The sequence below is a fragment of the Miniopterus natalensis genome, chromosome 1 (genome assembly GCF_054644295.1).
Source record: "Miniopterus natalensis isolate mMinNat1 chromosome 1, mMinNat1.hap1, whole genome shotgun sequence".
Classification (NCBI taxonomy): Eukaryota; Metazoa; Chordata; class Mammalia; order Chiroptera; family Miniopteridae; genus Miniopterus; species Miniopterus natalensis.
In genome coordinates this window covers 23,160,905-23,175,209 of record NC_142081.1, presented here as the reverse complement: position 1 = coordinate 23,175,209, position 14,305 = coordinate 23,160,905, and the positions used below count along the sequence as shown (strand labels likewise).

The window sequence follows — 14,305 nt, the reverse complement described above, 5'->3', positions numbered from 1 at the left end:
GAGATATTCACTGTTAACATTTTATCATTTTTTCTTCCATTTTTATAATGGTCACATGTATATTTTTCTAAAACAGAATTGGGATCATGCTGTGCGACTTGTGCTACTGTATGAGTTTTGTATCCTGATTTATCAAAAGGGGTAATAGTAATACCTCCTTCATAGGTTTATGGTGTGTACAGTGCCTGGCAATAGTAAGTCAGTTAAATAAATAGTTATTGTTCTTATTGTCATTAACATTATTATTTATTATAATTTTTTCAACCAGTAACTAACCCCCTTGTTAGTATTCAGGATGATTCCTGATATTTTCTGTTGTAATGAACACTCTGCTGAACATACTTTACATAAACTTTTCTGAACAGCAGTGATTTTTTCTTTAGGCTAAATATATTGAAATGGAATGATCAGTCAAGGGGAATAAACGTTGGGGCTTTGATGTATACTGTCCATTGCTTTATGGAAAGCTTATGCCAGTTTACACTCTCTGGCAGGGTTTGAGAGTGTCTGTTTTATCCCCACAAATATTGTAAACTAAAAATAAACCTAGATAAATTTTATCTGTTCTAACCCTCATCCTCTAGATATTGCTCAGAAGTTTTTCATATGTACTGGCATGTTATTTTTTAAAATTTTGGATGCCAGAACTGCTGCTCCAGGAATTTGACAGAAGACAACAGGGACTGGTTAAGATAGCTGGTTCACCTCTGGCCAGTCTAGGTTGTAAAGAATTCATTAAAGCACTAGATTAAATTATCTGCTTTCTAAGATTAACATTCCAAATTCAAGTTGATTACTGTATGTGTTAGTTGGAATATAGGTTAGATTCTCTAACGTAGGAACCTCCCACCCCACCGGAGCCCCTCACCTCAGTCAGTGACTGAAATAAAAGTTTACATTTCTTTCATTACAGTCTAATGGGAGCTGTCCCTGGCAGATGGGTTGGTTCTATTTTCTTCCACATGTGGCTTCCCTGCCTCCTCCATAGTGACTGCTCTAGTTATTGACATTTCCCCAGAAAACAGGAAGAGAGGGATAGTTAAAAAAAAATGTCCAGGACAACTAACTTTTATCTTTCAGATTGTGACTTGGGAAGTGTGCCTGTCACTCCCACCTCCCCTGGGCCCATGTCACATGGCAACTTCAAGCAAGAGAGAGGCTGGGAAATATCTCTAACTAGGTGAACATATGCCTAGCTGAAATTCAGTGTGGGAGGGACCTATTAAGAGGAATTAGGAGAGAGTGACTACTGGAGGTCAGTCATCCGTCTGCCATAATAAGACAATAAATGATTCAACGAGATAAAGATTAGTGACCTAGAAAAGTTGAGAGTTTAAAGAAATACAAGTGGTTTGCAATTATGGGCAAACAGATCAGCTTTGCTCATAATTTTTTTTTTTAAATATATCTTTTATTAATGTCAGAGAGAGGAAAGGAGAGGGAGAGAGAGAGATAGAAACATCAATGATGAGAGAGTCATTGATCGGCTAGCCCGCAACCCGGGCACCGGGAATCGAACCCTGATCGCCTGGATCCCAGGTCGATGCTCACTTGCTGAGCCATGCCCGGCTGGGCTGCTCATAATTTTTAAAATTGCATATTAAAAATAGGATTGGGAATTTTTCATCTGTTGAATATGTAGTGATGTTCATTGTTGGGAAGGGTCTGGAGACATAGACAACTAAAAGAGTGAATGTTTTTGGAGGACAATTTAAAGCTATAGACCAGCCCCGCCGGGCGTGGCTCAGCTGTTGAGCATTGACCTACGATCCAGAAGATCAAGGTTCTATTCCCAGTCAGGGCACATGCCCGGGCTGCACTCTGGATCCTCAGTAGGGGGTGTGCAGGAGGCAGCCGATCAATAACTGTCATCATTGATGTTACTGTCTCTCTTTCTCCCTCTCCCTTCCTTTCTCTGAAATCAATAAAGATATATTTTTTAAAACAAACAAAAAACTATAGAACAAATATCAGTCCACACATTTTATAAACATGCAAAGATATATGTACATGGATATTCATTGTTTGTAATTTCAAAAAGTTTATAAACAACCTAAATGTCTGTTCCTAGAGAACCCTGAAAAAAATGATAGACATTAACATAGTGTAATATTCAGAACTTGATACACATGTATTATTGACATGAATAGCTAAGGTATTTTAGTAAGCAAAAAGAAGTAAATTTGTCTTGGGACAAAATGTGTATTAAAATTGTTCAGAAGAACATAGAAACTGCTCTTTGCAGTGGCTGTCTCTGGGGACTGTGGAACTTTCTTCATTTTATATACTACTTTGGAATTTTCTGATGTATAGTATTTTTAAAATGAAACACGAAGACAAAATGACAAATATCACTCACTGTCCAAAAACCTTAGTTGTTATCTTGTGGGAATTTCACTGACTACATGCTTTCTTACACTCACCCATTTACTACAGTTCTTAACTGACCAGTCTTTTTTCTTTGTTTTTAAATCAGTGTTATTGATGCATTATTTAGGTATGATAAATTGCATCTATTTAGCATGTACAATTTGATGAGTTTTAACAGATGTGCATACCTGTGAAGTACCACAATCAAGATACAGAGCATTTCCATCATCTTCAAAAAATTATTTGTGCCCCCCATTGCCCCCATTGCTGTTGATCCCTCCTCCGCCTGTGGCCCTGGAGCCACTGTGTACTTTAATGTCATTGTTTTTCTCTCTCCAAGAAGTGCATATAAATGCGGTTATACAATTTGTGGCCTTTGTATTTAGTTTCGGCTTCACATGATGCTTTTGAGATTGACCACGATGTTGCATGTGCTAGTAGTTCCTTGTTGCTGAGTATAATTCCATGTGTGAGTATACTGTATATTGTGTATCCATTCATCTGTTAATGGATGTTTGCGTTGTGTCCAGTTTTTGGCTATTGTGAATAAAGCTTCTAAACTGTTTGTAAGAGTGGTTTGCTGACAGTTGCTATTGTCAGCCTTTTAAATTTTATCCCTAGTGGATGTGGCTTAACTTTACATTTCTCTTACGACTAAGGATGGTGAGCATCTTCTGCTGTGCTCGTTGCCTGTACATATATCTTCTTGTGAATTGTGTCCAGATCTTTTACTCACTTTAAAAATTGGGTTGTTTGTCTTATTACTGAAGTGTAGATCAACTAATTTGTTAGATACAAATTATAAATATTTTCTCCCATTCTGTGGGTTACCTTTTTGTTTACTTGATCAGTTGTGATGTCATCAATATCATTGTTATGGTTCATTTAGCCAAGATGAAGAAAATGTGAGCAGATGGTGAAATAGCAGAATATGAACTTGTATGTTCACCTTTCGAAGGGTCCCCTGATCTGGGGGTTAGACAGTAGGAGTGAAGACTTAACAGTGAAGTAAGGCATGTCCTGTTAGGTCAGAACTAGACAACAATGGCCATGTCAGTAAATGTATCAGAAAGTAAATCCCTTTCCCTATTGCCAAGCAGTAGGCTTACCTGTCTTTTCTTACCAGTCCTCACAAGCTCTCTTCTAAACCAACCTCTTTGTTCTTGTACCTGCCCTTTCCTTTTTACTCTCTTGTTTTAGAAACCGAGCCCTGTGTCGCATACTCCAGGAAGAGAAGGACTGGTTCTCAGGATTGAAACTTTTAATCAAGAATAGCACAGTGGCTTAATTTCCATTGTAGCACTAGAGTTAACGCGGTTACAGAAGCTTGAGACTTGGTCTAGGACGGGCTGGTAAACTACACCCTTAAGGCAAAATCCATCTTGATGCTTGCTGTAAATACAGTAAATAAAATAGACATGTATTTGTGTCATGCATGTGCTGTGGCTGCTTTCATATTGCAATGGCAGACTAAAGTCATTCCAACAGAGACCATGTGGCCCACAAAGCCTAGATATTTATCTGGCCCGCTACAGAAAGTTTCCTGACTTTTCATCTAGGGAGAAACAAATCCATTAACCTATAAGCAGCAATAAAATGAGTCATTTCTGCCTGGGTGAAAACTCATGTTTCCTCAGAGACTCATAGTCACCGCTCATGATAATAAAGGGGATGCTATCTATGAAATTGGAGCTAATCTTAAAGGCCTGCTCTCAAAAGTATAGTAATATATTCGGTATTTACTGTCATCAGAAATAAGCATTTTTTGTAGAGTATGTAAGTTAGTCATATAGATAGATGTATGTGGCTCTTTAACAACCTTCTAAAAAACACTGTAAAGTCGCCTCCCTTTATCTCTCCCCGCTTTCAGAGCCCTGTCTGCACTAAGAGTTACACTAGAAAAGTGACGCCAGTTGCGACGGTCAGGGTTAGGTTTGGAGGACACAGACTTCGCAGGTTGTCCTTCTGGTACCCACTTCCTCCCAGGATACGTGGGTGAAACCGGCGACATCAAGAACCAAATAGCTGGGTTTCCTAGGCGGGCAGCAGTCTTACAGTCTGTGCATTTAACTTGGTGTCATGTGGTGAGCCTTTTTATTGGTAGGACAAGTTAGAGAATCCCATTAGTTTCTCATGTCTTCTATCAGTTTTTTCCAGTGTGTGTGAGTGTCCGCTGCACCGTCTATGCCTTCGGACACATGCTTCAAGTGTCCTGTTCCTTACATCAGAATCCGATTTTACTCACCTTCCTGTTGATCACCGTTTACAAATTGACCTATGGTAGAAATTCTCCTTCCTCAAAAAAATGGTTTTGCGTAATTAAATTAAATTTTTATAGGCAGTAATAGTTACTGAATATTCAAAACTGAGAAATACCAGATACCTTAATTTTTTAAAATCTTTCTTGTTTATTTTGCCAGAAATTGATTTCTTTTTTAAATTGTGACAGCCATTTTATTAGGTATAATTAATTATGAGCAGGGAGTTGAGTTATGATGAGATGACTTCGTTTATAATCATCATTCATGTCAAGAGGACATGTCGCACTGATGTTCTACTTTCTTCCCACTCCATGATCATTAGAAATAATATTTAAATGGAAGAATAATGTTAAGGTAGGGTCGTTAATAAGGGCACGTTTTACTTTAGATCCAAAGGTTAACTATGATCATAGTTTTAATCTCCGATGAGATATATGTGAAATTGTTGTGCATGCTAAGAAGATTTGGACAAATTTAAGCTAGTCTTCATTTTTATAACCCAAAGCAATATATACTTATTTCTTCTCTGGTTATTTTTGAAGATGCCTTTAAATGATTATACTAATATATCAAGATGTTACTGTTTTCACCGAAGCCTTAAGCTAAATATTTTTAAGTGCAACTTTTTTTCTCTCTGAGTTGCTTATCTTCTGAATAAAATGTGTTACCTCTTAAGTACTGTCAGTCGTCTGGCCCAAAGATATAAGGGACATAGAATAGAATCTGTTCTTTTGGTGGAGTAAACTTGGGCATACACCGTGAAGCCTTAATAGGATGTTAGTTCTGACACGTGCCATGTATAGTTTTAGGAACCTTAACATGCTCTTACAGTTAGCAGGTAGACAAAAACTTCTTGGGGAAAAATAAAAAATACTGTTGAAGTGATGCACATTTGTTAAAATTATAGGTATTCTTTTCTTAGACAGTTTTATGCTTCTGTTTAAAATTCTCAGTTTTATTGTTTAGTCATTGGTTTGATAGGAGCATTCAAAGTTGGAGATTTATATAGTAGTAAAACTGCTCAATTGTCCAACTTTCTGTCTAAAAAGCCTTTTGGGGAACATGCTTTATTTTTATGTTTGTATTTATTTAAAATGCAACTATTTCTGTAGAAGTTTTATATTAGACATCTATACATAAAAGACAGTATAGTGATTTAACATTTTTTTACTTTTCCATTTTAAAATTGCAAAGAGTATAAAATCTTCAGTTGATTTCAGTTGCATTTAAATATTTATTCACTATCCCAAGGACAGGACTTATATTACTAAAAGTCCCATGGAATACTTAAATAGCAGGATATACTTTAATAATTTAAATGCTGTTGCATATAGAATTAACTTATTTCTAAAATAGACACAAATTACCTGATATAAACATATTTATGCATCCACTCTTACTGGATTTCACGTACAGTAGCCAAGCCCTCCAACTCTTTGTTACTCTGTGATTTAGCTGTTTAACATGGGTTTATAATTCTTCTGCATTATGCAATCTGTGATTTTGGTAAGGTATTTTTTCTATTAATATAAGTTTATTATAGTAACATAACCAATCTTTGATTATCCATGATGAGTGAGGAAAAAGCAGAGCATAAAAAATTGCAGTTTAAAAATAATTTTTAAATCTCAGTCAAGCTAGTATTTTTGTTTGATTTTTTTTCTTCACTAACAATTTCTGCAACCCTCCAAACCACTTCAAAAAAATGTCAGTAATACATGTAAGAAGTAGCCAAGTTGACAGCTTGTATCATTTCATTTTAGTTAGTTAATCTGAGTGAATGACTCGTGACTAACAGCAGGTTTAGATAGTCCACATGCTGAATAATCCTTCCCTGAAAAACTGCAAATGAGCTGAGCACTTCCAAGGATGCTTTTTCCCTTATCGCAGGAGTACATTATTCTGACAAAAATTGCTGCTACAGAAAACACTAATAAAATAAAGTATTTTCATGTTCTGTCTGACCCATAGAAGGTGCTCAAATAATCCTATTTTAAAAGTTCTTTTTTCTGATTCTAGTCCTTTTAAATAATGAAGTAATTGTTGAAATGTGTGTTTCTGCAAAGTCCTATTAGTATATTATGGGCGCCTTTTATAGTCATTTTTCAAGGATTTCACTTAAAAGTCCTTATTGTATACTGTTTCCTTTGTAGTCATGGAAGAGAAATCTCTCAGCCCTGCCATGAAGATGAAATTGCCTTATAAGATTCTTCATATTCATAACCTTAGTAATTCCAGCTAGTAAAACAAAAACGTCATAAATACTGAAAAAGCAGCCTGTACTAGACCCACATGGTTTTAGAGATGTGTACCTCTTCTCATTGCATTACTGAAAATTTGTATTCTTTTATTTATGCTCCCTAACTCATCATTGATAATGGACTACCATAGATTGTCATGGAAGAGAATGAATTTCAGACAGTATCCAGATTTTTAAAATTCCATTATCAGAAATAATTTTATCTTATAGAGTTCATTTTAAGAGTTTTTTTTTAACCTACTTTTTTGCAACCAACATAATTTCTAAACCTTTTATCAGTTTAGTAGTGATAGTTGGCTACAGCAAATGGCGTTCCTAAATTTTTTCAGAGTTCTTGTGGAATCATATAACTAGTAATGTTCATTAAATACTGTAATTTAGTTACCAGCATTATTATACTTTATCCTTATATCCATTTTGACAGTCTTCATTTTTTCTAAAAACAGACAGACAAAAACTCTGAAGGTAACCACACAAATTTGTGGTCTTGCAGTTTGAGCTGTCTTTAACACAAGCAGCTTTCCAAATGGCCATTCACCACTTGCAAGTAGTCAGGTGACTTAAACAACATTAAATTCATTCATATAATTACTTTAGAATGTGCTGGGAGGAGAACAGGGGAGACTGGTATTGGAAAGCTGACTTCAATCCCTTGCTTTTAATACCTGATTCTGTATGTTGACATTTTGCCCTACTGTTCAGCATGCCTTTTCAGTTCACATGCTGAATTGACCTGCCAATCATTTCTTTTAAAATATTTTGGGAAGAGGTAGTACATTTTCTTAAATTGTTACAAGTTTAAAATTTAGTGTTTCTTGAAGGAAAAATCTGATTATTCTAATGACTTTTAAAAACTCATTTATTTGCTAGGTAAGTTCTCTTCTACGCTTTATGAGACTGGTGGCTGTGATATGTCACTTGTGAATTTTGAACCAGCAGCAAGAAGAGCATCCAATATCTGGTATGTGTGAAGTCATTTTAGGAGAGTGTGTGTACTTGCATATATTTGCTGTGTTTAAAGTTTTTAAACCTTTAAATGTAAATGTTGTTTGAAAACATTTGTTTATATTGGCTTAAACAATTTGTCATAGCACATTTGTCTCTAGAGAGCTAAAGTAGAATTTGTTGCTATGGGAAAAAGAAAGCATTATTCTTAAAAGCTATTCTGCATTTTTAAAAATTAAGAAAAATTTCCTGTTCATCTTATAGTGGGACAGTGGCTTGCACAGTTGTAAATTTAACCATAGATTTCACAATAAATATATGATGTAAAAAAGCTTATTAGAAAAATATTTACACAACTAAGTTCATACCCATCAGTTCTCTTTTTCTCATGTGTAATTTAAAATTTTTGTTTCCTTGTATGGGTTTGGTCACATATCTTAAATGATCAGCTTTCATTTTGTTTTAAAATTTATTTACCAACTATAAGAAGAAGGAATTTTTTTAAATTATGGGTCATATGTTACACTTAGTTTTCTTTTTCATCTCCCCTTAGGAAGGAATTAGATACTGATGAAGTTAGAAAAGCAAATAGGAAATTAGAATCTTGGTCATATTACATAATTATAGTTTAGAATATGTTAAAATTTTTTGTAAAATTTTAATCTTATTGTTCATCTGTGCAAGTTGCTGCTTTGAAATCCATTATTGATCAGTTAACTGTTTTCACTAGGGTCATTTGATTTTTATTTCAGGATTTCCATTTAGTAACAGACACACCTATTTAAATGTTACATGTCTATGGGCAGTTCATGTAGTTTTTTAAGTTTTGAGGTGTTATTTAAAGCAATAAGATCTTGTAGACACATAGATGAAAGGTCACTTACCTGCTGAAAAGGTAGAACATTTAGAAAACTATACCCTTTAAGCTTCTTTCGTCCAGTTTCAGAATCTGAGTCAGAAATGACTAAATTGGTGTGTTAGGTATTTTGTAGCAGAATGGAGGAATGGAAACAATTATGTTTAATTCAAGACAAAAACAATTCCTTATACCATAAATGTGGTAAGGTCTTGAGTTTTAAAATCTAAACTTTACTGAATTGTGAAAACTGAATTGTCGTGTTCTAGGCATAGCTAAATTCATTGTGATTCCAGGCAGTATGGTAATTGCTTTCTTAAAGACTTCACCAGAGCCTTGTGATAAAGGTACTTTTATCCTGTGCTACTGATGAGGAAAACTGAAGTATAAAAAGTTGGATAACCTGTCCAAGATCTCATTCAGTTGATGAAGAGATTTGAATGTAGATACTCTGACCCAGAGGCTGTGTTCTTAATCACAACTCTAGGAAAATGATATTTTGAAATTGACATAGAAAAATGAAGACACTGTAAATATCATCTAGTTGTTAAAGGATTTAGTTTTTTCCTACTACCTGGTAAGCTGTTTATTTCCTAAAGTCCTTTTCATTTTATTTTAGTGACACAGATTCTCATGTATCCAGTTCTACCTCAGTTCGATTTTATCCACACGATGTGGTAGGTTTTTCTTATTTTTTATAAAATGTTGTGTTTTCAGATTAAGTTGCTACACAAATCAGGAAAATGAATTTTGTTGAAAAATATGGCAGAATACTTTTGCTGTTCAATAGTGGATCTCTTCTTAGTAGGCCTTTGTTAAACAGAAATGGAACATCATGAAGTTTAATTAGTTTCATACGAATCCATTATTACACTTGAGAGTAAGATTCCTTTACTCACCAATGTCATCTGGTTGTGCCATTTTTTAATTTTCATTTTAAAACTTTACTTTGAATGTTATGATTTTGGTGCAGTTTTTTATTGGTTAACTATTAATTATACCAGTGTGTATGTTTTTTAAGCCTAGTGATGACATCACTGGGTAAAAAATATGCCACATAAAATACAGTAGGGATATTGTAAAATGATAACTCTGCCTTTGCCATCAAGATGTATATATTGAAGTTGGGAAAGACAAACTGGGTAACATCCTTATAACTAACACATAAGAGATAGGGGTAGAGAAATGTAGAGCCAAAGGGATTAATTATTAACAGCTTCCTGAAGAGTTGTGAACAGGGTTTGAAGACCATAGGTGTACATTGGCATAGAACAAAGGTTTTCAGCTAGTAGACATTTGGTAATGCCTGGAAACACTTTTGCTTGTCACAGCAAGGGCAATGCTACTGGTATCTAGTGTATAGAAGCCAGGGATGCTGTTAAAGATCCTACAGTGGACAGCACAATCCCCACAACATAGAATTATCTGGCTCACAATTCCTGTAGTGTCTGGGTTGAGAAACCCTGGCATAGAGCATAAGAAGAAAAGTGTTTGGGGAAGTCTTTGTGAATGCTTAGAGATAGTGGCTGTGTTATATATAGAAAGCGAATTTTCTTGACTATACCCACACATGTTTGAAAAGTAAAAACTGTCCCTATTTTTTTGATGTAGTGTGTTCTTAGAAGCTCCACAGGAAAGTAAAATTGGGGAAGTGGTTATTATTTTCTGCTGCTAAATGTACGGGAGCCTTGAGATAGCAAAGTGTTGGCCAGTGCTGAGCTAGATTCCCCAAACTTGATTCTTTCCGAGGAAGAGGAAGCTTGTGAACTGGTGGATGGATGAGTTAAAGCTAAAAGAAATGTAATGTGGTAATTTCCTGTAAAGCCTCAGATGAACAGCCTGCCAAAACAAAGGGGGGGCGGGGTGTACGAGGAATTTGAAAACAGCAATAATAGTGATAAGAGACTGTAGTAAATGAGAGTTGACGATATTGCAATGCAGAGGAGCTTAGATTTAATAGGAGCTTACTGAGAAAAGGCCATGAGTGCGACTGGGGAAGGGAGGCCGCCAGTGATGCACTGTAAGCAATTTTAATGGATTTACTAGCTAAACAATAGATGTTAAGATTTCAAGCACTTTTCCTAATAAAATCTTTCCGAAAGGCCTATTGATTACTTTGCTTTATTTAGTTCACTTCTTATTGTCACCTTCTGTAGTTTCTAATGGTCATAAAATGTCCATGAGGGGCGGACTAGTATAGAAAATTAAGGAGGCTTAGATCATCTCTAAGCTGATTGAGTAACCCTTGGACAGTGACTTGATTAAAGATATTTTAAGCCTTTCAACGCTGACTGTGTTTTAGCTCTCTCTCCCACAGATTCGATTGAACAGACTATTGACCATCGATACAGATTTGTTGGAGCAACAAGACATTGATCTAAGCCCAGACCTGGCAGCTACTTATGGTCCAACAGAAGATGCTGCCCAGAAGGTTAAACACTATTACCGATTTTGGATCCTGCCTCAGCTATGGATTGGCATTAACTTTGACAGACTCACACTTTTGGCCCTGTTTGATAGGTGAGAATATAGTGAGATATTAAAGATGTGTGCAAATTTTATTTTTAAATTGAAATGTCCTTAAGAACTCATTGAGGTTTTTACTTGGTTACCATGTTGGAAAATGTTTTCTATTTTGGTCCTTTTGAGATAAAATGTAAGTTAATAGGGTTCCCAAAATTGACTGTCTTGAATTCATTAAAAACCTTTTTGTGGCAATTTTAATATGTGTATACAAAAAGATTCTTTTGATCATCAATAAGAATCATGCAACTCTGTTTAAAACTCAGAAAAAATGAAATGTTAATGATTATCAGGTTATAGGTAACGACCCTAAATATCAAAAGCGTAGGGGGAAACTTCCATTTCCCCTTCCTTAGCACAAGCCTTAATAGTAAACAGCATTAGTCTGTTATAAGCTTGGTGGCTAAATGCTGCTGCTAGTCAACATGGAGTAGCAAGGACTAGCTTTACCCTCCTACCTGAAACAGTGAAGACAAACCGTGCATGAAAAACAAGGTTTTCAAGACATTGGAGATGAGAGAACAAAGGACAGTGATTCCTGAGAGATGCGAAACAAATTAGGTGAGCCATACAGTTACCCAGCTTGCTGTCTTAAGAGAGTTCCCAGGCTGCAGCACGGGGTGGAGATACTAAGGTAGAGCCTAGCAGACTTGCTGAGTTAGAGACAGAGCTAAGAGTCCATAGGACGGAGTATCAGAGGGGGATTACTGCTCAGAGAGAGCCTCAGACCCGCAGTGGGTCTCCTCGACTATTAGGCAGAGTACTGATAAGTGAACATATGTGAAGAAACTGCCTGAGGCCAGGGAAGAACCATGTGAAAGAAATGGAAGAACAGTGCCTGGCACTCACACAGGGCCAGGGTCAGGGCCAGGGCCAGGGCCAGGGCCAGGGCCAGGGCCAGGGCCAGGGCCAGGGCCTGGGCCTGCTCCTACCAGTCGGGTACGAAACTCAGTTCACGTTCTGTGCTGCACTGTGCAGCATACTCAGGGAAGTCTTGCCTTAGAAGTGGGGAATACTCAGTCCTCCAATGACACTGCTTCACACCCACATAATAAGACGTAAAAGTAAGACTGGAAAGGATCAGACTGTTTTCACGTGGCATAACAAAGCTCAAGAAGATTTGTAGAAATCCAGAAATTCTCATACCCAGTAAGTTAAGATTCACTCTGTCTGGCATCCAAAGATTACCAGCCGTGCAAAGAAGAGATAAAACATGAATTACAATGAAGGAACTAATGAATCAATTGAAACCAACCTGGAACTGTCACAGGTATTAGAGTCAGCAGCCAGAGACATTAAAACTGTTATAACTGTACTCCATACGTTAAAAAAAGTTAGGTAGTGACATGGAATATAGTTTAAAAAGACCCAAATGAAACTTACAGAGATGAAAACTAAAAATGTCTGAGATGAAAAGTACAATGGATGCCTGAACGTAGTGGATATCCAAATGCAAAAAAAAGCTCATATCCTTACTTTGCACCGTATTACAAGAATTAATTCAAAATGAATCATAGACGTAAATGTAAAATCTAAAACAATAAAATTTCTGGAAAAAACAAAACATCGGAGAAAATATTTGTGACCTTGGATTAGGCAAAATTTCTTAGATGTAACACCAAAAATAAGACCAATAAAAACAAATTGATAAATGGATTTATCAAAATAAAAAACTGAAGAATGCCAAAGGAGAGCACAAGTTCAGTGTCAAGCAATATAGATAGTATGTGGTGTAGCAGGATTGACACAGAACATTGAATTCAGTAAATCTGGAATTCTACTGCTGCCATATGAGATCAATGAAAATACCAGTATTTATGGTTTTGAAAATACTGTGGAACTTGTTTTAATCTGATAGAACTAACAAATGAAATAGTAGAGAGATGTTTGTGAATTTTATTTTTAGGTCAGTTGAAGCCTATAAGTATGGCATTGACAACAAATTGATAAAAACATTTTTATGATTATAAGAGTAATTCTTTACTCATTGTAGAAAAATATACAGAAAGATTTTAAGACAGAAGGAGACCATTCATAAACCCTCCATTCAGAGAGAGTCAGTAGTAGTATCATTTTGAGACATAGTCTCTTTTAACCCATATCTGCACGTTTTTTTCAATAACAGGACATATCTTCCTGTGCACATGGTTGCGTGTCCTGCTTTCTTTGTATAGCTCTTGTGCTGCGCATGTTCCCATGTCAGTATATATTTTTTTAAAATAAGACTTTTAGTATTTAACATTTTGTGAATAAAATTTCCCCAAGAAATATGGAGACCGGCTCTTATTTTTTGTATGTGACATAAATATCACCTTATTACTGTATGTAATATCTTGGGCATCATATTGTTTCTTTTATAGAGATAGTGTTGATGGTCTTTATCACTGGCTTCATGCTCAACATGTGTAAGGGCCTATATTTAGTAAATTACTTTTCAGATTATTTCAGATGATTTAGAGATAGGGAAAATGAAACCACTTGGTATCAAAATTGGGTTGCAAACTATCATATAAAATAACAACTTTTAAATTTAATTTTTTAGAAACTGGAGATTTTGTCTTTCAAACTTGTTTCATTGTATAGCTCCTTGCCATCCAAGTTGGTTAGTTATTTTGCAACAAATTTGACAGATAGAAGAAGATGTTAAGAATAGTGAAGTTTTTAAAATAGAAATTAAAACTATATTGTGCATGAAAATACATACTTCACAATCCACTATAGCATGCTTTATTTGTGCATAAGAATTTGTTTTAATTTTCCACAGAGACTAGTTTCTTTTTCAGTGTTGACCCAAAATCTTACTCCAACCCAGAACTGAAAAAATTTTTAGCAAGCATAATATAGACTTCATATTGATTCCTTCCCTTATTTCACTGATTAATTTCTTATATTGATGATACACTTAACTCATAAATTTTCTTACCTACAGAAATCGTGAAGTCCTGGAAAATGTGTTAGCTGTCATCTTGGCTATTCTTGTGGCATTTTTGGGATCTATCCTTCTCATCCAAGGCTTCTTCAGAGATATCTGGGTCTTCCAGTTCTGCCTGGTGATAGCCAGCTGTCAGTACTCTCTACTGAAGGTACCAG

General features: G+C 35.6%; 1 protein-coding gene across 2 annotated transcripts in view; it reads left to right on the top strand.

Annotated features, from left to right (window-relative positions):
• The window catches only part of PCNX1 (pecanex 1), a 137,258-nt gene that overhangs the window by 70,705 nt on the left and 52,248 nt on the right, over nt 1-14,305 (top strand). The window contains exons 7-10 of one of the 2 annotated variants that reach the window (XM_087819432.1): nt 7,762-7,852; nt 9,312-9,369; nt 11,010-11,212; nt 14,145-14,298. In XM_087819432.1, the coding sequence (XP_087675558.1) occupies nt 7,762-7,852; nt 9,312-9,369; nt 11,010-11,212; nt 14,145-14,298 (506 nt within the window). Of the gene's footprint in view, nt 1-7,761; nt 7,853-9,311; nt 9,370-10,994; nt 11,213-14,144; nt 14,299-14,305 lie in introns of both variants that reach the window. The other variant, XM_087819429.1, reaches the window with a different exon arrangement.